General features: G+C 37.4%; 2 protein-coding genes and 1 long non-coding RNA gene across 3 annotated transcripts; 1 reads left to right on the forward strand and 2 right to left on the reverse strand.

The window, feature by feature from the left end:
* Positions 1-3,285: 3,285 nt before the first annotated feature.
* On the forward strand, positions 3,286-4,965 carry LOC111437005. Its single transcript, XR_002709371.1, has 3 exons — positions 3,286-3,471; positions 3,562-3,644; positions 3,732-4,965. It is a non-coding gene; the product is annotated as an uncharacterized LOC111437005 (long non-coding RNA).
* An 11,652-nt stretch (positions 4,966-16,617) lies between these two features.
* Positions 16,618-18,672, reverse strand: LOC111437004 (F-box protein At2g26850-like). Its single transcript, XM_023074833.1, has 5 exons — positions 17,832-18,672; positions 17,687-17,766; positions 17,420-17,592; positions 17,127-17,204; positions 16,618-17,050 (listed from the first exon to the last, which is right to left on the reverse strand). The coding sequence occupies exons 1-5, from the start codon at positions 18,462-18,464 to the stop codon at positions 16,863-16,865; spliced, it is 1,152 nt and encodes a 383-aa protein (XP_022930601.1). The 5' UTR covers positions 18,465-18,672; the 3' UTR covers positions 16,618-16,862.
* Positions 18,673-22,497: 3,825 nt separating this feature from the next.
* On the reverse strand, positions 22,498-27,382 carry LOC111437010 (beta-glucosidase BoGH3B-like). The gene is made up of 8 exons (XM_023074835.1): positions 27,238-27,382; positions 24,785-25,024; positions 24,489-24,693; positions 24,158-24,394; positions 23,838-24,081; positions 23,660-23,764; positions 23,400-23,582; positions 22,498-23,313 (listed from the first exon to the last, which is right to left on the reverse strand). The coding sequence occupies exons 2-8, from the start codon at positions 25,002-25,004 to the stop codon at positions 22,621-22,623; spliced, it is 1,887 nt and encodes a 628-aa protein (XP_022930603.1). The 5' UTR covers positions 25,005-25,024; positions 27,238-27,382; the 3' UTR covers positions 22,498-22,620.
* Between the last annotated feature and the right edge of the window lie 386 nt (positions 27,383-27,768).

Genomic DNA, 27,768 nt, shown 5'->3' on the forward strand with positions numbered 1-27,768 from the left:
TTTCTCCAACTCTTCCTCTAACTTAGCTAGTTGCTCCCCTTGTTCTTTCAACAATTTTTCCATTTCAGTTCTGGCTTTAGGGGAAGGAAGGACTATGGCCTATTAAATTAAAAAGGTTGTCCTATGTCGGGAGAGTCTAAAGCATATTGGTCACAATCATCAAAGACCTGAACCAGAGGTGCTTGAGGTGCAGTAGAAGGAGCTGACTTATTGATGGCCGGATTCAAGCTTTCCTTTTGGGTCAACAGAGCCTTGAGAATGTCGAAAGTGGTTGGTTTAGGAAAAATCGGGATTTTGGGTTCATCTGACATAGTAGCTACAATGGGAGATTCAGAATTCGGGGATCTAACTTCTTCTACACGAACCAGTCGATGAGATGGGCGGACCCAGAACGGTTCAAGGGGAACTTTCTTGCGAGATGGAATGATGTTAAAAAAGAAAATCACCTATCTCATAGTCTTGCTTAGTGCTCAGGTGTATCCTACTGGGTGTTTAGCAGTTCTATGGCCACTACATGATTGAATTTAAGCTAACATAGGACAAGTTAAGGTTTCCGCTGCAATGAGGGCTAAAAAATATACCTCCCAACCCTTCATCCCTAGGACGTAGGACTGGTCAAATGTTACTATGCACTCCCACTTTGGTATACCCTCCTAAGAGGAGTACTATGCACTCCCAGTTGATGGTGGTGGGTTTTTGGGATGGTATGACTCGGCTCCCTAGCCTGTAGCAACCAATACTTCCCACCAGGTTTTCCTATTTCGAGACTATATCCAAGATGCAAATGTTGGTCAATCATTTGCTTCATTGGTTCCAACGGTGGCAGCTGCGAAATCTACTATTGGGTTAGCCATTTTTATTATGACTTTCGGAGCCTGAGGGACTAATTTTGTAGAATTTATTTATAGCATTCAAGGTTAAAGATGACTCCTAGAGAATTACCAAAATACGAAGTTCTCTTCTACTTTCATTCTCTTCTTTCTTTTTTATTTGGACTTGGTTGACAGGGTCGGGGCCTCTCTCGCTAGGGAGCGCATCTGATTTGAAAGTCCTTTCCTAAACATCTTCCCGTTCAGTTGCTGAAAGATAGAGAGAAGCTTGATAAATGAGATAGAGTTCCACGAATATGCAGGCTAGAAGGATGCTATTTGCTGCAATTCTATCTATTTGTGCATTAAGTTTGAAGAAGATCTCAATCTATAGTGAAGAAATTATAGTAGCTCGTTGTTTTATAGGCTTTATTATATTCATACGTCAGAGTTTAGGTAAGACTTTCAAAGCGACTCTCGACGGGAGAATCCAGGCTATTCAGGACGAATCACAGCAATTTCCCAATCCTAACGAAGTAGTTCCTCCGAAATCCGATGAACAACAATGATTACTTAGGATTAGTTTGCGAATTTGTGGCATCGTAGTTGAAACATTACCAATGGCGCGCTATGCGCCTAAGTGCGAAAAGACAATGCAAGCTTTGTTATGCCGAAACCTAAATGTTAAGTTAGCAACACTTCCAAATGCCACTAGTTCCCGTTGCATCCCTCTTCAGAACGATTTAGTCACAGGTTTTCACTTCTCAGTGAGTGAAAGATTTGTTCCTAGGGGTACGTTGAAAGCTTCTATAGTCGAACTCATTCGAGAGGGCTTGGTAGTCTTAAAAATGGTTCGGGTGGAGGGGTTCTCTTAAGAACAAAAAAGACAAATAGAATCTAATTCATGTTCATGCTAACAGAAGAGCGAATCCAATACCAAGACGACTTCTTTCTCAAGAAGTGCAGCAAGTATTTGAGTCATTTTTAGGTATCATATCCTACGAGTGAGTTGCCAAGTGCCCCCTAGCCTAGAAGGGCAGTCTACCACAAGATCGAGTGAAAGCCTGGAGCCAAACCCCCTTTGATGGGGAGCCCCTATTTGTTTGATTTATTCCAAAAAAGTAGCCTTGTGCATATATTATCAGGCACTCAACAAGGTAACCTAACCATCAATCACAAGTATCTACTTTGATCGCAGACTGATTCACCCTAATCAATAAATGCGAGATACTTCGAGAAGTTGGATCTACGGTCGGGAAACTACAAAGTGTGTATCGCAGAAGGAGACGAGCCAAAGACAACCTGTATGACAAGCAAGCAACCTGACTAATAAAGGGTTGATTTGGTTATGCCTTTTGGACTCACCAATGCCCCTGCCACGTTCTGCACCCTCCACAATGAGCTATTCCACCTGTACTTATACAACAGGTGATATACTTTGCTATAGCTATTCATTAAACGACCATGTTAGCCACCTCCAGACTGTAAGGTATTAAGGAAGAATCACTTCTATGTAAAGACGGAGATTTTTTTCTCTTCAACGCCAATCATAAACTTCTCCCAACTCCATTGCAATTGTTTCCTTCTCAAGTTCCTTCCATTTTTGTGCTCAAATTTATTAACAAAATCGAGACCTTAATATTCCTGTTGACATCTGTATTTTATTCTTAGATGGCAACTTGGATATTTCATCGACATGCATGCACCTGTTTTTGTTAAAAAAAATTGGATAATTGATAACTCAAATGTGCAATTGTAACGACCCTAAATTTTCACATACTCAGAATCGCTACTAACGTCTCATGCTCTTCTATAATGCAGGAAATATAACTCTTACATGAACATCATTTATAACGTACACTTCGAAAAACACTTACAACAACTTCTTCTCCGGAAAACACAGCCATGGTCTTACGTGTTTAAATATGAAATACTGAAATTCAGATAAAATAGGAGTGATACAAAATAATTTAAAACAATGAAATGCATAACAACCTATTCTAACCTAAACCTAGAAATTTAAATATGTATCTATCCTATGCACGTGTCACAGTCTCTGCTCATGATGCAACCTTCCTCCGTACAAGTGTGCCTTGCCTTGACCTGAAAAATAATGCGGCAGACGGCCTGAGTATTTCAAAGAATGCTAAGTAAGTGTATAACACCCGAACCCCAACGAGAAACTTAAAACCTAAGTTTTCTCCTTCAAGTTGAACTTATAAGATTTTATTGAGAATCTTAGAGACTAAATTTTGAGATGAGGTAGAAGAGAAAAATGTTTAGAAATATCTTAAGAACTTAAGAAAAATATAAAAAGAAAAATTGTGGAAAATTAGAAAAATGGTCAAAGTCAACCACGGATGGGTAATTTGGTCATTCTGCCATCTTCCTCCTTAAGAACCTGAAAGGAAGGTTTGTAAAAGATGAATAAAAAATAGAAATAAAGAGGGTAAGGAAGGAGAGGAAAGGAAAAGAAAAAGAAAAAGAAAATAGAGAGAGAAAGAAGGTTCTAGAGAGAAGGAGAAGTAACCGCTACTTCCAATCCAACCACGAGGAGTCCAATTCCGGTGAGATTTCTTCACAAAACCTTTACAGAACCTATAGAAAACTTTTTGGTACTTGAATCGTCCAAAAATCGTCAAGGAACGAAGAAAATTCGTAGGTAAGTTCTTGAACCTTTGTTTTCGGATTTTCCTCAGATATGTGAGAAATATTGAGAGTTAGATTCTGAAATTTGAGTACGTTAATCCAGAGAGGATTGCACTCATAATCCATGAAGGAAGTCTTGATCGATTCAAATCGGAAATAGGAGTTCCGATCTTCACCAAAGTGGAGGTAAGTATTGATGTTTCTTGCAAACTTTGGACTAAGTTTATTATCTCTGTGGTTAGAAATCAATTACAAGAAAAAAAACCTGTGTAGATGGATATGAGGTCTACAAATCTCATGAAGGAATCATATTAATCCGAGTTATGTAGAAAGACCTACGAGAATGAGAAGAAAATAGAAAATAATCGATTTTCTAGAAAATCGCAGAGATGAGAGGAAGAAGTCGAACGACAGAGGGCTGCGTGTTGGGCAGCGAGAAGGCCGCGCGTCACCGGAAAGATGGGACACGTGTCCGCCATGTATTGGCAGAGAAATTCAAGGAAATACTTCGCATCGGGCAGGATTCGAAGGCCGGCAGCCCGCTACCCGAGTCCACGACCCCGATAACCCACGCGTGACTCAGATTCTCGACCCAGCTTCTCGTGCCATGCATCAGCATAAGAGATTTTAGATTTCCAGCGCATTCTTTCGGTTTCGAACCAATGACCCCGACCCGACTGACCAACCACGTTGCGCCATGTGGCGACACACCAGCGCCCGAATCCTTCCCCTCAGGCGCGTCCGTACGCACGCGTGGGTGACTCCCTCCGATGCGTGGGCGCATGAGACTCTATTTTTATCCCGATTTGACTTTCGTTCGACTATTTTTCATCCCGGTTTTGATACTAATCCAAGTCTAACTTGATTTAGGACCTATCAGCAAACTTTCAAGAGTTTTAGGCTCTTAATTAGCCAAAAAGTATGCTTCAAAAGGCACGCTTCATTCCTGTAAGTAATCACACGGATTTAGGAAGTAATACTTGTAGGGTGCGCTTGGTTTTGCATGCATGCTAGAGAAAATTATCCCTGGGTGGCTAGATCTAATGATCCTCTGTACTTAGGGAATTAAAAATATATATGTTGAACTTCCTGCCTTGATGAGCTTTCGTACTTGATGTTGGTATGCTTGCTAGTCTATCTTACTACTGCTTTTATCTGTTCATACTATGTTGTCGGACGGGAGAGTTTGTGTATCTGCGCTCCGGGTGTTGATGGATGTTACCACCCCGCTGAGCTTGTACGATTGTATGCATTGTTAATCATACATAAAAGTCCTGTTGAATAATTTGTGTATCTGCGCTCCGGGTATTGATGGATGTTACCGCCCCGTTGAGCTTGTATGATTGTATGCATTGTTAATTATACATGAACTTCCGTTGAATAATTTGTGTATCTGCGCTCCGGGTGTCGATGGATGTTACCACCTCGTTGAGCTTGTATGATTGAATGCATTGTTAATCATACATAAACTCCTGTTGAATGATTGTGTGAACTTATGATATGATTGATAAACTGTAGTGTTGTGCTACGCCTATGGTGAACTCTTGTAGGGATTGAGTTGGGTTTAGTTAGGGGACCCTCCTGAGGTTACAGTCCATGGTGTCATGAGCGACGCTTAGAGGGAGAGACCCTTTAACCCTGGATTATTATGGACTTCAAAGTATTGATTGAGTGAATCTGGAAGCCAGGACCCCTAACTCAATAGTTTTAACTACCCTTGAGATATAGAGAACCACATTTGGACCCCGAGGTGTAGAGAGATGACCTCTTAGCCAACAGTATCTGGTTTAGCGTTCAAGTATGCCCTGCTTCCCTTCCTACTCCAGTGTGGTACTGTTGAGCTACGCGAGACACCAGTTAAGGAGATGTTATCCTCCCTTTCCTACTCTGGTGTGGTACCATTGAGCTAGGCGAGACGCTAGTTAGGGAGATGTTACTCTTCCCTTCCTACTTCGGTGTGGTACCGTTGAGCTGGGCGAGACGCTAATTAGGGAGGTGTTACTCTTTCCTTCCTACTTCGATGTGGTACTGTTGAGCTTGGCGAGACGCCTGTTAGGGAAGTGTTACTCAGTGGTAGTTCGACTACTCTGCATGGGGATCCATCTTATGGTAAGATGTTGATCACGCGAGTGGGTCAAGGTCGCCTGCATGATGGGTCCGTCCTGTGGAAGGACGTTGACCATGTAATGACTAGTTCTAGCAGGGTTGTACAAGGGGTACATAGAGTTATGAGGGAGCACCTCATGCTCAAACGCTGAAATACCGCTTCAAAGGTTAAGTCCTTCCACCCCAATCTGTGTACTGAGAGTATTGAGACTCTAGGGACTAGAGTATAGTTGGTGGTTCTCTCCTAAACTTGGATGCGATTAAAAGCCTACAAGTAGGTTGCTTACTGAGTATATTTTTATGCTCACCTCGTTTTCCCTTCTTTTTTTCAGGTACCGATCGAAGTGGGAAGGTGTTCGAGAGCTGCACTATCCAAGAGGGGTGTCATTCTGGAGCGTCAGTCCTTTGTCGGTCTTATAGAGTCTTTTGTATTTCATTTTATACTTGTAATTCCTTTTTATTAATTTGAAACAAAACTTTTCTCTATTTTTTTTAATTAAATGGTATTTTTACCTTTTACTTTTCTTTTCTTTTCTTTTGTTTGTTTTTTATTTCGTCTTTTTAGTCACGTTGGTTTTTCGAAGCCTCGAAATTCGAGTCGTGACAGATTGGTATCAGAGCAGTCAGGTTTTAGATTCTGTAGACTTTTTCTAGGATAGAGAGTCGTACACCTCTGTGACTCAGCTTGACAACACGCCTCGCTGCGACCAGGTATGTAGTCTAACCCTTTTAGTAGGTTTTGATATGATGTAAAACATAGGAACTTGATGTTTGTCTTGGGTTACATGGTAGCTGTAATTATGCCTTAGGGTGATAAATAATGAATGTTCACTCTATACGTCAATTCTATATTTGAGTTATTGTGAGGAGTCGAGAGGGGTCATGTTATAACTTACTAGCCTTAGGAAGACAGAGAGGTGACGCCGCTGAGTGCGAAACGTCCAAAGATGTACATGAGACTTTTCCAAGGCTTAGCACGAGGTGAATTACCTAGGACCCAGCCTCCTGTAACCATAAGTCTAGATGTCAAGCATGCCTCCGTAGAGGCCACGTAGTAGGCCTAGACAGTATAGAATTGCCTTGGTGCAAACCACATGGTAGACCCAAACAATATCGTTCTTACAAGTAAGGCGGCCACTGTAGGAATTAAGCACCCCTCAAGCGATCCATTTTCACGAGTGAGTTTGGTTAAGTTGAAAGTCGAGAAATAAGATTCACCACCAGAGAGAGTGAAGCTATGGAGGCCATGGCTTCAAGGTTGGTTGGAGTCATCATGAGATAAGATCAGAGTTACCGACTTCCATAAGTGAGATGTGTGCTTTTATGCCACTAAGGAGTCATGGGGTGAAGGAAATTCCTACGGAAGGATCACGTAATGTAACACCCTAAAAATGAAATAAATTAGATCCAACAAGCAGCTCATGTAAGACCCCAATGATCAATAGGGGAGGAATTAAAGGATTAAGCAAGGATGATGATCTCAAGCAAGTTATTCTTATACCCTAACAAGTAATGTTAAGGACTTTAAAGGCTAGGAAAAAGGATGGGAAAGTAAAAGTGAAAAGGGTAAAAAGGGTAAAAAGGTCATTTTTCTAATTATTAAGGATGAATTTTTAGTTTCTTATGTAGAAGGAATTTCAAGATGCTCAAGAAGGGAAGAATGATCAACATGAGAGGGAGGATTTTTAGAAAAATTATGGATTTTTCAGGAAATAATATTAAAATATTCAAAAAGTGGAAAATTATCATAATACCCCTAGAAGAATGGATAATTACGAAAATGTTCCTCTAATCAGAATCAGAGTATCTACAATGACCATCTGAGCAAAATCTCTCGAAACTCAAATATCAGCCATTGGATCTTCCTCAAAATTGGATATGATCTAGAAGATGAACAGATCATCACATCCAACGGCTATTATGCAAAACCATAGTTGGTGAGGCTCTGACCGGAGTAGATATTTCGGCAGATTTTCTAGAAAATCCAACCAAAAATTCACGACGATTCTGGAGCTCCCAATGTCGGTTTAAGTTTCCCCTATAAATTCTAAAGTTGGGGCAATCGTTTGGAACAAGAATCGAGCAAGTTCGAGCTCCCAATCATTGGCAATAAGTGTTTAGATTTTGGGTCTTCTACTCTCGGGTTTCTTCTAAATTCGAGAGCAATTTTCCACCATTTCCTTTCAAACTTGTTCCTATAGCTTCTAAACAAGATTATCCACAAGTTCTATGAAGGAATGGAGAGCTGAAACGTCGTAGAACAAGATACTCAAGAGATCGAAAATCGGAGGTGTCGGATAACTTGCAGACTAAGAGTGATTTCCCCTAGAATCGGCTACCCAATAAGAAATCCTCTATTTTTACTCCGGTGAGAAATCATATTTTGGACGAACTTTGGAAGCAAATATCTTAGGCTACGGTCCATGAAAAGGTACGAAATCAGTCCCTAGCTCTTCCTTTTAACATCTTCTTTAAGTTTCTTGAAGGAATCGAGGGGTGAAACAACGTGATAGGAGATATTTTATTTTTGTCTAACAAATTGAATATTTTGACATGTGAGTATTTTTATATTAAAAAATTCCATATAAAACGATTAGTAAACTTTTTATTAGAGTAATATTACAACAAGCACGTTACAACTCTCACACCAAAGAAAGGATTTGATGTGAAGTAAGACGAATGTGATGGTTTTGTCTAAAGTCCATGGATGAATGAGGTTGTATTCCTGCACTTTCTCTTTCCCTTCCAAGGTCTCAGTTTTTTTTTTTTTCAAGCTTATACTTGACTTTAATTTTGAAATCTATTTTCAATATTTGCATTCTTTTCCAAATGTTGAAAGTAGTAGACTGTGAAATATCATACCTCTTGGACTTCTCCTTCTCCCAAGCTAATTGTCCTTCGATTTTGACAACAAGGTGTAACAATCCATGCATATCAAAGTACGCTTGCCTATCCACTTGATGAGCACGTTGTTGGTTCAACCCGCCAAGGAATCTTGCCATTGTATCCTCCTCGTCTTTATCAATGCATGCTCTATTCATAAGGGTCTCCATTTCTTTATAATATTCTTCAACACTTTTGGATTCTATTGCAAAGTATAGATTTTTTTCTTGAGTACACGAGAATAATGCTTAGGAATTTATCTTTTGTTGAAATTTATGCCCTAAAGCCTCGTAATTAATTATTTAGTTTTTAACAATAATTTTTTTACTTTATTTGTAATTTAATTATTATCCCTGGCATGAAAATCCAAGGTTATTAATGTAATCTTGAATAGTTGACATAGAAGAGGATTGTGTTCAAGTAATAACCTAAAGAGTCTGTAGTATATGGATAAGGTTGGGTGCGTTATCCTGGTAACACTATTGATACGGCTCACTTTGTAATCGTTACAAATGATTTGATCCAAATCGTTCATGTGGAGATATGTAAGTGGGGGTATCCTATACAGTGAGTTTGTATAAAACTGGACCAATAAATATTTAATCTCTTTTTATAAATCTGTTAATTGAGAAGGTTACTATTTCACATGATGATCATATGCGACTCGATCTTAATCTTGAGGGAGTTATGAACTCCTGCCTGTGAGGGCTTGTCCTTTAATTTACGTGAAGGATCGACTTGCTTGTAATGATTATATCAATTGATATAACTTGTCCTACAGTACATAAGAGTGCAACTCTAGGTCTATAGTGGAGTGATCTATAGTTAATGAATGAAAATTGATTAATTAAAGAGTTTATTTAATTAATTTTATATCATTGGAGCTTATAATCTCTAGGTCCATAAGGTCTCTTGCTAGCTCATAGTAACGATAAAATGTTCAATTTATTTGAAAAAAAAAATGTGAAGTGTTCAAATTAATATTTAATATATTAGATATATTATATATAAATGAGAAAATAAATTTAATTTGAAATATCAAATTAAATTTAATATATTAGATATATTAAATAAATAGAGAAAATATATTTAATTTAAAGGATTAAATTAACATTTAATTTATTAGATACGTTAAATATAAATGAGAAGAATATATTAATTTGAAATGTTCAAATTAATATTTAATGTATTAGATATATTAAAAGAAATATATATTTATTGTATTTGATACAATTAAATATTAAATTACATTGCATACAAATATATTTGAAATTTGAATGAGATTCAAATCAGTTATATATATATATTAGGATATCTTATAATATTTAAATATGATTGGTATAAGATATTATATCCTAATATATTAAATATGCAAATATATTATTTGACAAAAATTCAACTAGAGTCCTTATAAATAGGACTCTTCGGTGGAGCCAAGGACATACGAATCTCTCCCATTTTTTTTGGGGAATGAAATTACATCTACGTAGAATTCTCGAAACTCTCGTTCTCCAATCACTTTGAGATTTTCTTTCAAGAGGCTCCCACAAACGTTGACCTTTTTCTCCAGAGGTTCCCAATGTTTCCGCTACGTGGATGAAAGGTTCATTCCCTTCACCTTTTTCTTATTTCAATTCTTCCCATGTTTCAATTGGTTCTTCGTAATTTCTCCTCCATTCTGATTTCAAAGATGTCTACCATATAATGGCACAATCACAAAATTCAGTCACAGCAAGCTTCAACTTTCTTTCTTCACTGAAATTGTTGCAACCGAAAACATGTTCAATTTTACTCTCATATTGCAAATACTCATCTGGATCATATTTCCCATAGAAAGTTGAAATTTTAGGCTTTACTCTTTCATATTAGTACTTCCTCTCAATTTGTAACACCCAAAAAAAAATGAAGGAAAGCTAACCTGTAAGATCGAAAGGAACCAAGGAAGGAAATTAAAAGGATTAAGCAAGGAAAAGGGTCTTAATTAAGTCATTTTTATACCCTAAGAAGTAATTTAAGGACTTAAGGCCTTTCGAGAAGGATTGGGAATTAAAGTGTAAGCGAAAAGAACGAAAAGATCATCTTTCCAATTATCAAGGATCTTTTCAAATTTTTAATTCTTTATCTAGAAGGAATTTCACGGTGGTCAAGAATAAAAAAAAAATGACCAAAATGGGAGGAAGAATGTTTGGAAAAATTATGAATTTTTCAAGAAAAATAATAAAAAATATTCGAAAAGTGGCAAATTATCAAAATACCCTTGAAGTTAAGGATAATTGCGGATTTGCCACTCTGCTAAAAAAATCAGAACCTTCACTGTGCCTTCTTAAAAAAAAGAAAAAAAAATCCTTCGAATCTCGACTCTTAGCCATTGGATCTCCTCCAAACTTGGATATATTCTAGAACACTCACAAATCATCACATCCAACGGCTAGGATTCAAAACCAAGGTCAGTGAGGCTCTAACCGGAGTAGATATTTTCGAGGAATTTTTCAGAAAATACAACTACCAATTCACGACAATTCTGGAGCTCTCAATGTCGGTTTAAGTTTCCCCTATAAATTCTAAAGTTGGGGGCAATAGTTTGGAACAAGAATCGAGCAAGGTCGAGCTTCCAGTCGTTGGCAATAAGCATTTAGATTTTGATTCTCCTACTCTCGGGTTTCTTCCAAATTCGAGAGCAATTCTCCACCATTCCTCTTCAAACTTGTTCCTAGAGCTTCTAAACAGATTACCCACAAGTTCTATGAAGGAAACAAGTGTTGAAAGTGCCTAGACATCCCCCAATCTAATCCGCCATTAAAGAACTTTAAGAAAAACTCAAATTTCAATCCAAGAATACACAAGTATTTGTCGAGCAAGGACGACCCCAATAGGTTTCTGCACCTCCAAGGAATGTGTTCCATAGAAGACCATGAAGAGAAATAACCTCAAGAACATTTCCAATTGAAGAAAATTCGTTTCGGGTTCAAATTGGGGGTGAGTGTCGAATTCCTATCTACGGCCTCTTTTACTTCAAATTGAGGGTTCCTTTAGCTTCAGAGGAAGAAGTTGAGTAACTTTGATAAAGGAATCGAGAACTAAAACGTCATAGAACAAGATACCCAAGCGATCGAAAATCGGAGGTGTCGGGTAACTTGCAGACCGAGAGTGGTTTCTCAAAATTAAGATCTCACACTCAAAGTCGTTCCTCCAAACCAATTTCTCAAGCTTGAGAGAAGAATAAGGAAGAAGGTCCATGAAGACATCGAGCCTTGAAAACCTCTAGAATCGACTACCCAATAAGAAATCCTCTACTTTTAGTCCGGCGAGAAATCATATTTTGGATAAACTTTGGAAGCGAATATCTTAGGCTACAATCCACAAGCAGGTATGAAATCAATCCCTAGCTCTTCCTTGTAACATCATCTTTAAGTTTCATGAATAAATCGAGGGGAGAAACGGCGTGATCGGAGCTGGGGAGGGCGAGTTGCAGACGACAGCGCTATACAACGTGCGCGTCTTCTTCCCGTCTGGAGAAGAAGACGATGACGTGGCCGGTTCAGTTGAACCGACCATGTCATCCCAAAACTCGACCTTCCCTTAGTTTTTCTCAATTTTAACCCCCTTCTAGACCGGTTCTCATGAACAACTTTATGGTTCCAGAAACTAGACACATTAAGGAGTCTATGGAATAAAATTTGAGGTAATTCGGGTACCAGAAGCTCAAGAATGGAGGTCCCGAACGTCGACAATGAGGTAAGTAGCCACCTTGGACTTTTAGTTAAGAAATACTTGTGGGAATCACTTGGATTTCCATATGAACCCTAAACCAAGGATAAACCAAGGATAAATGAAAGAAAAAACCCTAGGAACGGTGAGTTAAGGCCTTGAACTGAATAAATTGCTCAGGATTTCAGTAACGTTAAAATAACCCAATATATGAACTCCTCTGCCTATGAAATTTTAATGCTAAGTATATTATAGCATGTTGAGGTTATATATGAAATTTGGAGGTCATTGGATAAGGATAAGTAGGTAAACCAAGAAATGGTACAAAATGACCATAATGCCCCTAAGGATATCTGCCTACGGTTTATGACCTAGATGACCTCCAAATACTATGAAACTCTAAAGTAGATCTTATTTTATGATGTTTGATGATGTTTGATGATGTGGTGAAGTTTGAAACCCATTGAAAATGACCAAAATGCCTCGAGGACTTCTTATGAAAATTCAAGGTCCATACGTTCTCCAAATGATTTGCTATTTCTTATAAGGTCTATGATGAAGGACATGAAGTTATGTTTGAGGTTTCAAGTTGATTAGAGTAAGTTTAGAACCTAAACCAAGTTAGGACCCAAGAAACACCAAAGGAAACACCACAAGAATCAAGAATCTTCTAGAACCCTCTAAAGAACTCCCTAGGAGGAATCTATGACCTCCTAGAACAACTCATGCTAAGATGGGTCCATATGGTTACAAATGCAGGTTAAAACTTATGCCTCAAGGAATTACAAACCTTAGAAACTTACAAGATTGAGAACAAAGAAGACCACGTAAGCTTTACAACTACCCAAGTAAGAAGAATGCTAGGTACTACTCAAGGACGAGGGACCAAGGTCCCCAAACTCAGAAACTCAAGAATGCTAAGTAATACTCTAGTCATGTCCAAAGTGACCCATGACCTCCCACCAAGCGGTGCATGAGGCCCAAGAATTCCTCTTCTAGGTGGCATGCCTAGTACCATGTTTCCTTTGCAGGATGTCATGTTTGGTCTCAAGTTTCTCTCACCTAGAAGAGATGTCCTACACCAAGTTATGGGTACCCAAAAGATTTGCAGGATGTCATGTTTAAGTATGCACCGAGCAAGTGACCTTTATGGTGTATCATTGGGAGTAGTCTAGGGCCACGAAGGAACAAGAAGAGAATAAGTTACCTTAACCAAGAATCAAGAACCTCCTAAGACCTCCCACGGTACAGCATACTCATGACTTAGATTACGCTGCTTGAAACGCATGAAGCCTTGAACGTAGGTTAAGCAGACTGTATTATAGGGCAAGCCCTTGATGCAGTATTAGACTACATCACTTGGAACGTAAGATGCCTTGGATGTAGGTTTTCAGACTATGCTGCTTGGAACGCATGAAGCCTTGGGCATAAGTTAAGAAGACCGTATCGAAGGGCAAGCCCTAAGATGCAATAAGACTACGTCGCTTGGAACGCATGAAGTCTTGGACACAAGATTGTCAGGTGCATGTCTAATGCCATAAATCCTAAGGGAAGTGTCTTGGAGAACGAATCAAGAAAAGAACAAGAACTTAAAAAGTACTAAGAACAAGAGAAAGATCAAGGACTAGAACATGGATCAAGATCCTAGTTCTAAGGATAAGAACCCGAAACAAAAGACCAAGAACCAAGAACCAAGAACCAAGAACCATAGTACTAAGGCCCTTAAAGGAAAACCAAGGTTTTAGAATCCAAGGACCAAGGTCTTCAAGATAGATCAAGATAAGAACCTCCAGTCAAGAACAAGAATTAAAGGGCCTAAGTACTTACAACAAGAACAAGAACAAAGAACAAAGAATGTGGTACCCTAACATATCAAGGACACGCTTAAGAGCCTATAAGTAGGCTACTTACTGAGTCTTGTACTCATTCCTTATTCTCCATTTTTTTCAGGTGATAAAGAATTGGTCGAGGTCTGGAGCGGACTCTAAAGCAGGTGCTATAGACAAACCTCACTCGTCGTCTCAACCCTTTTGTTTTAAAATGTTTCATGTCTATTCCTGATTTTGTATTTTAACGATTATGTTGTATTTTAAATTACTAATGTGCGCACACCATTTTGTTATAATGTAAATTATGTTTTAAAATTTAATTGTTTTATTTAGCGAGAAAACTTTACCCGTCTTTTAGAGCCATCGCTTCAAGTTCAGTCCTTACACAATTCTTTTTGGTGCTAACATTTCTCTACCCCTTCTTCTGCCTCTTCCTCTCCCTCAACCAACATCTCTCCTTTCCCTAGGATTATGTCCCGCTAAAAGGGTGACATGTCATCTTCTTCATTTTCAACTCCTTCATTCAAGAGTACTTCCCTTCCTTGAAGATTGCCTAAGGCTATTTCAAGATAGACTGTGAATATACTAATAACTTGATTCAAATGAGTAATAGTTCCAACTTGTGCTTCTCTCCACCTAGCTTCATTGATCTCCCCTCCATTTCCTCCGTCTTAGTTCATGATTATACAAACAGTAGTTAAATATGTTTAAGACCTCAAACACACAACTTACTGATGTTACACTCAGGAACACTCGTGTTTATTACAAAGGTACGGTATTTGGGAAAGTGACTAAATTATGATCAAGGTAGGCTAATATATATAGATAAAGCAATTCTGATAGTAGCAAGCTATTCGAGGAAAGCAACATAAGTTAATTATAAAATAACACCAAAATAAACCAATAAAGGACACAAAGATTTTTTTGGGCGGAATTGCACATTGACAAAAAATGAATTTGACCATTACATACTTTATGAAATTAAAAATAATAAATAAAGTTTTCTAACCACTCATGAAATGATGCTTGCAACTTAATCCGCTACTTCAACCGTGCAAATATTCTCTTCTGAAGCTCCAAATGGTCCTCCCTCATTCGAATCAGCTTGTAACACATGAAATGATGGTTGAATTGAGCCTATCCAATTTTGTAGATGAAGAATGAATGCTTGTTGAATCTTGTTGAACTTGGGTCATGTAATAGGTCCAATTGTAATATTTGGAACACCGTGATCCTTGTCAGGTAAACTTCCCAAATTTTTAATTTCGATCAGGAATTTCAAGATGTTTAAGCGGAAAAAGACCCAAAAGGGTAAAAAAGAATTGGATTTTTTTTGTCATTTTCTCTGGATTAGCCCTTTTCTTACGAAACAGTTTTTTTTTTTTTGAAGGCAAAATACGAATTCTTGGATGCAAGTTTAAACTACACCGCTGGTTATATATGAAATCTTGGACGCAAGTATTCAGACTTTACTGCTTGAAACATATAAAGTCTTAGGCATGTATTTTTTTACTGTATCGTTTGAAACGTAATAAATTTTGGACGCAGGTTTTCAAACTAATACTACTTGGAACCTAAGAAGTATTGGGTGTAGGTTTCAAATTGTACTACAAGGAACACATAAAACTTTGGGTGCAGGTCCCAGACGGTGTCACTTAGAATGCATGAAGCCTTGGATATAGGTTTTTAGATTGTATTGCTTGGAACACACGAAGTCTTGGACATAGGTTGTCAGTTTCATGCATTGTATCGTAAATTAAGAACAACACAAGAACCAAGAATAAGAACTAAGGACAATGACAAGAACCAAGAATGAGAACTAGAATAAGGATCGAGATCCAAATTCTTAGAATTAAGAAGCCAAAAACCTAGTCCTTATATCTTAATCATATTTAAGAACTCAGAACCCAGACCAGAACAATGATAAAAACTTAGAACTCATGAACAGAGTCTACAAATCTAAGTTCTCGTGATCAAGAACAAGAAGATGATAAGAAATAGTGTCATAACCTAGCATCAACCATAGACATGATAAAAAGTTTACAAGTAGGCCACTTATTGAGTTTTTGTACTCATTTCTACTCTCTCACGCTTTTTAGGTTACCAAAAAGAGTTGGCTGATGATGAAAGCGGATCTAGAGCAAGTGGCATACATAGCCATGCCGAGTTATTAATTGTTTTAATATTTTAAGTTGTTTTGTTTATTGGGCCTAATGCAACAAAATATATTTATCTTTTTGTTTTAAACACAAAAACTACCATCACTCAAGTAAGATAATATATCATAATATTTTTTAGATATTCAAATATGTTGTTGGGCAAGTATTCTCCCAAATATTAATCATATGACACTATAAGGTTCATATATCTTAGGGCTTAACCATGTCCAATACCAACTCATGATTATAAAGGTACAAATGCAAAACTTCGTAGATGAGTACAAGTTCACTATTAAATATCCTCATATTGTACCATCATTATAACAGGATGACCCCGTTATAAACAATTATCAACTGTACTATGTACACCCCTTCGTTAATGGAAACAGGTTCACGATCAGAGATTAGTTCGTGAACCCCTAACCATTCCTACATAAAATCTATCATCATAAGTTAGGGCATAAAAATCTCACATAGTCGAACTATGTAGCATATTTATGGGTCACCTAAGCTCACATGGTATCTAGCATAGTCGTCCATACAAGAAATCTAATATATAGGTATCTGATTTAATCACGTCCGAGTTGATAATAGAAGTATGCTTAAGAAATGAATCTAATTTGGGTACTTACATTAGTTGAATCCTCCAAAAGACTCTCCAAGAATTGGCTCTTAACTCAAAATTTAGGGAGTTAAGAACAAGGAATGTAATATTGACTCTACTCCACACATGGATTGGGCCACAGGCATTTCCACCTTCTGATCTCCTCTTCTTTGTACACCTTTCTCACTCCTCCATAGTACCCATCTCCTTCATTCCCTGCTTCCTTGTGCCTCTTTCTGTCTATCATCGTCTTCCTCCATCTCGACCCGATGCTATATTGACTGAACTCGAACATCACCATCTCTGTCCACCACCAACCAAACTATAAAACATGCTTTTATGTTGTAATCACACACTACAACTTTGTATTTTCACTTACCATTGCTACAACAACCGCACTCGTTCGCGCCGCTCCCATCACACGACTCCAAGTGCGCAATGACACCGTACCACCACCCTACAAAACATTACCACGATTGAGGCCGATTGTTGGGAGGGAGTCCTACAATTAGTGGGTTTATAAGTAAGGAATACATCTCCATTGGTACGAAGCCGGTTGGGGAAACCCAAAGCAAAGCTTCGAAAACTTAAGTTCAAAGTGGACAATATCATACTATTACGGAGAATCGTGATTCAAAATTTTGCAAAAGAGGTTGAAAGGGACAAACACACCATAAGAAAACTCCTTGCTTTTTCTCCATTGGATCTCCACATGATCACCAGGTTTCAAGTCAGCTAAGCAATCAGACACATGAAGAACATGGGGAGGAGTATCAACAGGGGGTGCTCTTACCCTGTTCCATGCAATATTCTCCTCTATTGCTCGTCGCCCATGAGGTGGATATCTAACATCATTCAATTCCCATAATGTTCAATACAAAGACGCGTAGAATTCAACTAAGTTTTTGAGTCAATGTAAGCATGTCTTTCTATGTATACCTTGCCTTAAACATGTCGGTCTGCGAATCATATGAAATTTGGGCATCATAACATGACAACATGAACCCAGCATGACCACTCTGCAAAAAAACAGAGATATATAAAGCAATAAGGAATGATATATTCAAAAGGGCTTATTTCTTACCTCTCTGTTGAAGACTTGTGCTGGGAACCAAAGCTTGCCACTTTCAAGAGATTGATACCAAGCCTTCTTTGAATCAATTGGTAAAGAACGCTTGATCTTGCCCTTACTTTCTGATTTTGGTCTCATGAACTTAGACAAACCACCAAAGCATGAACTCAACAGACCTCTGTTCTGAGATGGGGTTGAGAGCTTTGATCTCCTCTTGTGGGCTATATGCATATGCCATTGTTTACAAGCAGAATTACCTATTAAGTTACCCCATTTCTGGTTCATCCGCTTCTCCCACAGATACTCATCTTCACAAGCATTCCTCAAATGGGTACACACATTTGCCATCTTACACAAATCAGATGGTGAAAGCCGGTCGAGAATGGACTCAAGAGCCAAGTTGGGTAGATCCAAGAGGGATGTCCCTTTTTTCTCATCTGAACTCTCTAGCTTCGTGCTCTTTAATGGCGGATCGGAGAGGGTGAACAGTTGAAAGAAACTCAGAGAAAGGCTGCCCTTGTGGAACCATGTTAAAAGGAATGGTGAAAATAAACTCATCTTGGCCTCCCATGGCGGGAGCCGTTTGTAAGAGAAGGATTTGGAGAGAAGGATGAATGAAAGGAAGGAGATGAGAAGATAAAACATTGTGGTCTGTGAAATCCTTGCACAAAATGAAGCAAAAAAAGGGCAGATACTAAATGAAAAGTCCCCCAAATCGATGAAAAACAAAACAGAGAACGACCCAATTTGACCAGAAAACCCTTAAAGAAGTTTAGTGGTAAAATGAAGAAAAAGGGGGAACCACAGAAAATGGAAGTGGTGGTGGTGGTGGTGGTTGAGGAGTTTGGGAGGAAAAGGAGCATTAAATGAAATTGGGAGGTGCAGCTAAGAAGGCATGAGAGGGGGCATTATGTTATGCGGCCACCGCCAGTGGTAGGGCCATATATCATAAAAACAGGTAGGGGTGGTTTGAGGTTGAAGTTGATTGACTGCGCACAAGGGAACTTGGTTTGGTCACCCACCATTGGAGTGCGAAGTGTGAAGGCTTAAATTAAGAGTAAAGGTCCCACCTTTGCCTTGTTTGTTTGTATGTATGATGCTTCCAAGGCTTTCCTTCTCTTCCCCCTCGTTTTCACCTTCCAATTCCATTGCTTCTTTTCCAACTACCCTTCTTCTGTCCTTTTCCTTTTTACAACCAAAAATTAATTCTTATTTGTCTTTACCCCCTTTCTCAAGTGTCAATTTAAAAAAGAGTTGGACAGAATGTTAGGATCGCACGTCAACGCGCACACCGTCTATCAAAATGAACACAAATTACCCGATATAGAAAATTCAAAGAAGAATATTGGCTAAATGTTTTATTGATAACTTCACGCATGTACAACATAAAATATAAATAAAAAAATACATTTAGAGAGATTTCATAGGGTATATATATGGTTTCAGTTTAAGCTTTAATGGATTTAACATACGACCTATGTTGTATCTTATATATCTTGCCATATTTTTACTAAATATCTGTTATATTTTTTTTTTTTAGCAGAAGGCTCAACAAAAAATTAATTCTAAATTTTTAAATTTCTAAAATTAGCTTAAATATTTGTGGGAGTTGACCACTGCCCAATGCAGTGGTCCAAATTGGTTGTGTTTAAGGAGCTAAAATCTTCATTAAACTGTCTTTATGTTAATAGATGTCCAAGTCTATCTTTACGTTGCTCTTTGTGCACCTTATTCAAACCCTAAATTCAACCACGGGATCAACTCAACTTGAACTATAAAGATTAAGTTGGGTTAGATTAGCATTTCAGATAGAGTTGGATTCATTTTTCTAAACCCAAACTGAATCGGTTCAGTTTCAGGTTCGTGGATAAAACCTTCGAGTTGACCCGAACCAAATAAAAAATATATAAATTATATTAAGAATCTTTTGATATTAATAAGTTTGCCAGAGTGGTACCTCGGCCTCTCTAAGGACACCCATGCTTGAGTTCAATGTCAGGGATAAACTTAATTTTTTTATTGATTTTTTGTATCCGAATAATTATAAAATAGAGGGTATTCCCCAACCCAACCCAAACCAAACGATCTTCAATAAATTTTTTGAATGTAGCTTTAGAGATGAAGATGAGGAACTCATCCATGATCTCTAGTTTTCTTCTAACATGCTAATAGATGGATATGTGAAAGCATCGAACATGCTCTCTATCTTCTCAATGTTCTCTATCTTCTCAATGTCACTGCTTGTGCTGTGACATAGCTTCAGTGGCAGTATGTAACAGTTCAAGTCCACTGCTAGCATTGTCCGCTTTGGTCTGTTATATATCGTCCTTAGCCTCACGGTTTTAAAACGTGTCTATTATGGAGAGGGTCTAGCCCTACTCTAACCAATGCCTATGAGATTCCACATCGGTGAGGAGAACAAAACATTTGTTATAAGGGTGTGGAACCTCTCCCTAATAGGCCTATTTTAAAACTGTAAAATTAACGGCGATACATGACGGGTCAATGCGAACAATATTTGCTAGCCGTGGGTTTGGGCTGCTACAATTAGAATCAAAGCCAGACATAGAACGGTGTACCCGCAAATGCGCTGAGCTCTCAAAGGGGGTAGATTGTGATATTCCATATTAGTTAGAAATGAAAACCAAATATTTCTTAGAAAGGTGCAGAAACCTCTCCATAACCGTATATTTTAAAATTGGGTGATTGACGTGGACAGGCATGTGGCCTGCTTTCATCATCTTCATAATTTAGACTTTTTAAAAGCTCATAACCACATATGCTCTTACAAGGCCACACCCACAACTATTTTCGGTACTCATTTATTAATTTCTGTAAAAATTAAATCACGCCTCCCATCATTTTATTTTTAAAAAGTATTTAATAAATTTTTTATTTTCTATTCAAGATGTTAGAAGCTGAATTTTAGGTGACACGTGTCATGCGAGGCGTTAGTGAACGCGGCAGGCTTCGGTTGGGACCCGACCCGTGTCAAGCATCTCATCTACATGTTGTCACCTAATAATTTGTAGAAAATCCTTTCGCACCCAAGATTCGAACACTAGACGTTGGGGTCAGAGCAGCCAATCGGAAAGTGCCCATGGCAAGCGAGGAGAGTGAGTACTCTCCCTAAGGCTCATTTGTATGCACACACGGGAAACCCTCCAAGCGTGCGAATGGGCACGTGAATGCCACTTTTTGACCCCCTCGACCTCCGTTAGTTAGTTTTTCATCTTGATTTTGATACTAAACTTAATCTTACCAGACTTACTAGATAAATTTTTTTAAAAATTTAGAAACTTCTAAGGATCACTAGAACGTACTAGTATATTATTATATCTAGCCTTCGAGTTTTAGAAGGGTAATTTTTTATAAGTGTACAATTTATGATAAGATCGCAACTCACATGACTGCAAAAGTAGGCTTGAGCTTCCATGCAATTAGAGCTTATAAATAGATTGCTTATCGAGTATCTTTTATACTTATCACATTCCTCATTTCTTTTTTAGATGTTTGCTAACGGCTGGTCAAGGTCAAGGAGCGTTTGAGAGCTATGCAGTCACAGAGAGGGTCGCCCTAGGTCGTTAACCTAGTCCGTATATTTTGGGTCATTCATATTTGGTTAGAAATGGTATCCTCAGCCCATTCCTCGTTTGCAATAAATACAAACAGCACCGACTTCGTTTGTAATAAATACAAACAGCTCGACTTGTATTTGAAGTTGGTGGCTTGTTTTTAATTTTAAAGTAGGAAAAAGGAGAAAAAGAAAAATGTGCTATTTATGAGGTCATAAACAGGAAAATATAAATAGATAAATAAATATATATATTATAAAAAGAAAAAAGGCAAGGTGTCATTTTCTCCGTCCCTGATAGCTGCCCTCCACAACAGTTTCTTCTCCCACAGCCCATAAGATTCAGGGAAGAGAAAATAACATGGAAGCTTCTTCTTCAACTTTCCCAAGTTTATAAACTTTTTTCTCCATTGAAAACGTTCGGCTACTCAATTTAGGTGAGTGACCCGGTGTGCTTGATAGCTACTAAATTACTTGTGTGGTCCCCGCCTCCCTTTCAAAACGGGTTTACAGCACAAAGACCCTCTTAAGAAAATCCTTCACCATTTCCACCCGATAAAGGCAACTGGTTACCTTTATGCGCTACACCAAGCTCGACGGTACTACTTCTGTGTTCCCACCGCTTGATAGTTGTGCTAAAAAGATTCTACCTAGATCACTCATACTGCTAATTGTGTAACAAAGAAAATAAGAGGGGAGGCTCTGGTGTGAATGTTAGTAAGCAAGGTAGGGCGTATAGCTCTCATTTTCAAGGCCCTCTAGATTAGCTCCTAGGGTCTTGACCACTGATTGGCTCTTACCATCCTAGGTTGCTCGATCTACTAGAAATGTTTAAGTATATATGCAAACTCAACGAGGAGATAATGTGCATCAATCACTTGGAGACTAGAATAAATTCTCAAGCTCGGTTGAGAGATAACGTTTATCAATCACCTAGAGCATAGATCACAACAACCCAACAGAGTACCAAGCATAGCCAAAATTGATTCATCAAACAAGAATAGGTCTCGGGATATTGTAAATAAACCATATCTAAGTGTGTTATAAATGGATGTATATGATTAATCTCATATCATGCATGGTAAAAAGGTAAAGGCTTCATTATCCATAACAAATTATTAGGTGGCCACGTTATGACATTGATCAAATATGCAGGAAATATCATCTGTTATTCAATATTTTGCTTATCCGGCCTCATACATACTGACGGCCAAGGCAAAACAACTTCTAATAGGCTTTAACAGGATTGGTAGTGAGACCAAATCCAAATGGGAACAGAGGATCATAATGTCGATCACCAACATTCATGGGTAGTTGATCAACTGTCTTAAACCATGTCCGTGACAGCTTCCCACTAAAACCATAATCACCAAACAATACATCAGTAACGCCTTTACCTTCTGTTCCTGGAAGCCAAGCAGCAACAACTGCGTCTATTACAGCAACATAAGGTTGCAAAACGACAGGCCGACCCGAGATCACTATAACGACGCATTTGACAGCACCACACACATTCGTGATGGTGCTTGGACCAGGCTCAGAAATGGTTAGATTTAAGCTATCACCAAAGGTTTCTGCATATGGAGGCTCTCCTACGACGACAATGGCATAAGAAAATTGGTTCGACTTGACAAACTGTGCGCTCGGATTCTCTTTAAACACAACTTTTGTTTTCGGGTCAACGGTATCCTTAATTGCTGAAAGAATGGTTGTACCAGAAGTAAGATTGTTACCACCAAGACCCTGCCATTCAATGGTCCAACCACCACATTGAAAACCAAGGTTGTCTGCATGGCTACCAGCAACAAGGATTTTTGGGGCTTTCTTTGGAAGAGGTATCATAGGTTTGTCAGCTGACTCTCCATTCTTTAGCAATACTAGTGATTTCCTTACAGCTTCTCTAGCTAATTCTCTGTGCTCCTAGTGTAAATGAAAAAATATATTTGAAACATTTCGCTATCACGAATTTTATTAACATTGATAACTTCAAGTATATATATAAATACCTTTTTGCCGAGTTCATTGACAAAGATTGAATCTGCTAACGGGTTCTCGAATAAACCCATGATGAATTTCACTCGCAAAATTCTCTTCACAGCATCGTCGATTCGACTAATCGGAATTACATTGCTTTTTACCAAGTAGGTAAGCCCATCAATGAACTCTGTGTAATTATATGGAACCATTATCTGTGACAAAGAGATTAAATGATTAAGGGCGTTTGATGAAATATAGGTAATGTATAGTTGAATATAATCGTACTAACCATGTCAATGCCAGCGGTGATGCCTGCTATAATGGAATATGTATAGTTAGCATGTGGTGGGGAGGTGATCCTATCAATACCCTGCCAATCTGAGATGACAAAGCCCTGAAACAACAATCGTTTAATCTTATCAATGATTTCTATACCGAGCGAGTAACATAAAAGAAGATTATCTTACCCGAAAACGGAGAGTGTTCTTAAGAAATCCAGTAATTAAATCTTGATTCTCATGCATCTTCTTTCCATTCCAGCTAGAGAATGAGATCATAATAGTTGATACCCCCTTGATGATTGAGTTATAGTAACCTGGCATGTGAATGCTAAGCAATTCATGTCTATTTGCAACGGTGTTGTTCTCATTGATACCTTTGGTGGTTCCACCATCACCTACATAATGTTTTGCACAAGCGGCTACTTTTTCCCTGTTCAGTAGGATTGTATGTTAGTATATTTTGACCAAACAAATTATTGTGATGTTAATTAAAGAAAAAGTTATACCTCCCGGCAACATAAGGAACACCTTTGCGCGAGTTCGCTGGAATCTCTCCTTGTAAACCTGATATAATCTCAGTCATCGCTCGAACAATGTTAGGGTCTTCGCTATAGCTTTCATAACATCGACCCCAACGTGGATCTCTACAAACCGCAATGCAGGGTGCAAAGACGTAAGAAATGCCAGTAGCTCGAACTTCAAGGGCAGTAGCTGCTCCAATCCTCTTAACAAGGTTGGGGTCCCTACACCATAACTTGAGTGAGTATTTATCGCCTTAATAAACAATCTCATTTATTGGACACTTTTGATTGGTTTTGCCCAAAAATGTATGGTTACCTGGTAGCTCCAAGGCCAACATTATGAGGAAAAATGGTAGCATTATAAACATTATTGTGGCCATGAACGGCATCAATTCCATAAATCATTGGAATACCAAGTCTAGTTGATAAAGAGCCTTCTTGAAATTCATTAACCATGTCAATCCAGACCTTGGGAGAAGCCTCTTTTGCTGGAACACTGCCACCGCCACTCAGGATACTCCCTACCATTTAAAAATATGTTTTATACTATTAGAACCTGATGATTTTCTGATTAATAGTTGGAAAGAAGAAGAAGCTTAATATGGGGATTACCAATTAAATACTTGTTCATCACCTCCTTGGAGGCAACCGTTCGGTCAATTTGCACCATTTGTCCTATTTTTTCTTCAAGGCTCATCCTACCCATTAGGTCACGGATTCGAACATTCAATGGTTGTTTTGGGTCTTTATATTTCAAGTACTCAGGTTTTGCCCACACTTCCGTCAACCAAAAAAGGAAGAACCCCACCAAAAATATGGGAATTTTCGCCATACTATGTGTTAGTTAGTTGCCTGCAAATTTCAACATATTTAAACTTTGTCAACATTTAAAATTTAATCATAAACTACTGCAACAACTTATCTCGATTTATGTATAATATTATTTAGTATATGATTCACTAAACGTACAATGAAGGATTCAAGTTATAACGTTTTTCTACAATATTTTTTTTCCTTAAAATTGTCTAACATAAATATATTTAAAATGATAATTAACATATACTAGTTAGTTTCAAATCAGATATTCAAATCTCATATAAGTAATAAAAATTAAAATTAAATTATGGAAATAAAAAAATAAAAATACTGTTGGCGATGTGTTAAATGGACTATATTTTATTTATATTTTGTCCTAAAATGGCTACGCAGCACGTTGTTCGTTGACTTTCCACGAAGGACTTTATGAATGTATAGTAAATGATAAGCAGTAAATAATATAAAATTGACACGGAAAATATTTAAATGCTATAGTTTAAAAAGAAAAAGTAGAAGTGGTGTAGCCCTTTGCACAAAAATAAATAAATAGTAATAACCTATTGTTAATTTTAAAACTATTTGTTGAGATTTCAATTCATATGTTTCTAATTTTATATTTTTAAAATTTATGTTTGCTTTTTTTTTCTTTTTTTTTTTTCCTAATTTTCTTATCAAAGAACATTCAAATCCCCTTAACCAAATTCCAAAAGTAAAAATAAAGCTTTCAAAGTTATTTTTGAATTTTCAAAACTTAGCTTAATTTATAAAATTTGGTAAGCTTTAGTTTTCAAAAATCAATTAAATATCAAACTAGGGTCGCAAATATTGGAATACGTGCCATTTGTTTATTAAGTCTTTTTCAAACATGATTTCAATCATGTTTGGAACTTTTTGTTGTCTTAATGTCTTTTTAAGTAATTTTCTTATAGATATTATTAAAGTATAGAATATAAATAAATAAATCTTATGAACGGAACAACGTTCAAAGTTGTTATATTAAAAAATTAATGGTGATGATATAATAACTTTCATCTTTTTCTAAGTAGGAGAGTCCTTTCGATTTGTCTTTATCATACTTTTACCCTATAATTTAAAATAATGTCATAAACTAAACTCTTAAATGAAATTACAAATCAACTCAACAAAACACCAAAAAGAAAGAACTTGTCATCATTCATATCAACCATAATTAAATAGTGCTCCATGTACATTCAACTATTTAATCATTTTCAACCTTTTCATGCAAAAAGGTCCATTAGAATTATAAAATTAATTGGTTGAATAAATTTTGTATTTCATAGAATCTTCCCCTTTCAATTGGGTCGGTTGAGTTAAATTTATAAGGGTGAAAATTTAACCACCAAAAAAACAAAAATTTATAATTCTAAAAATCTCATCATTTAATACTCATAAATGAATGCAAAAGTACTTAATAAACTATGATTATGCTAAATATGTGTAGTTTGGATCCAAAGTGTGGCGCCCAAATTGTAATAATAAAATGAAAAATAATAATAATAAATGTTTTAGAAGTATAAATACGGAAACGAACTAATGCTAATATCATCAACACCAACAAGTGTGTAATAGTTTTAGAAAAAATTAATTAATTTTTCTATAATCACGTTTGAAAATTTTAATAATTTAAGTCCTCTTTACTACAGATTTGGAGTGTTTTTTAGATGATGAAAAGAGGTTTTTCAAAATATTTTAAGAATTTTTTTATTTCTGTAAACCATCCTCGCAGTGAAATGATTTTAAATCTTAACTAATTCTCACGCCATTTCCCCCACTCTACTCCCTAAAGCAGGCCCTGACACGCCTAACGAACCTTCTCGGCCCGCTGCGGATACCGTCCAATCGACGTGTCATATTGGACTGCAGCCTCGCAACGCCCTAATTCCAGAGCACAGCACCACCGTCCAACATATGAATCTCTCGCTCGCTCTCTCTCAGTCTCATTCTATGTTTAAACCGATCTTCAGATTTTCCACTTCATGTTTTGATTTTCAATTGAAGTTTGAAAGTAGATTCAAGTAAAAGCGTGTTAAATCGCGGAAGTGTTAGTAATCCTGTTTTCTCCGTGGACGAAATCGTTTCCAATTAATGTGTAATTTCTCTAGATCTAACAATCACACACCTAACTCAGTACAATCCAGTGCAATAATTAGAATCCTCACATTTCGCAATATCAAGCAAACACAGCAACTAAACAGAAACAGCAAAAGTTCAAGAGAATGAAAACTTACAGAGGGAGAAGATACCGACGGAAGAACCACACAGGCAACTCGCCAGCTTAAAAGTCTTAGACAGCGGCTTAGAGTCGCAAAGAAGAGAGAGATCTGAATTTCTGAAGAATGTGAAGTCAGAAATTGCAACTATGTGTGCTCTCAAGTCCGCAATGTGGGTGTTCCTTATATACAAAAACTGGCTGATTTTTTTTTTCTATTTTATTTATTTTTTATTATTAGAATTACATTTTTGTTATACTTTCAAATGTGAATTTCCACGTCAGCATATAATTCCCTTTTATTTCTCAATATGGTAATGGAAAAGAGGATCAATGAAGTTTGACTATAATCAAAACTTAAAATTGAAGCTAATTATAAATAATATGCTCCAAATTAAGGCTTAATGAGATTAATATTTTATTATTGTAATGAAATTCACCTTCTTTTTTTATTCCCGAGTCTTGACTGAAAAGAAAAGGAAGGGAGTTCGGGCAAGACTAAAGCACGACAAACTAAAAGAGGCTAGAAAAGCCACGGGCAAGTGAACAT

Source organism: Cucurbita moschata, unplaced genomic scaffold (genome assembly GCF_002738365.1).
Source record: "Cucurbita moschata cultivar Rifu unplaced genomic scaffold, Cmos_1.0 Cmo_Scf00061, whole genome shotgun sequence".
Classification (NCBI taxonomy): domain Eukaryota; kingdom Viridiplantae; phylum Streptophyta; class Magnoliopsida; order Cucurbitales; family Cucurbitaceae; genus Cucurbita; species Cucurbita moschata.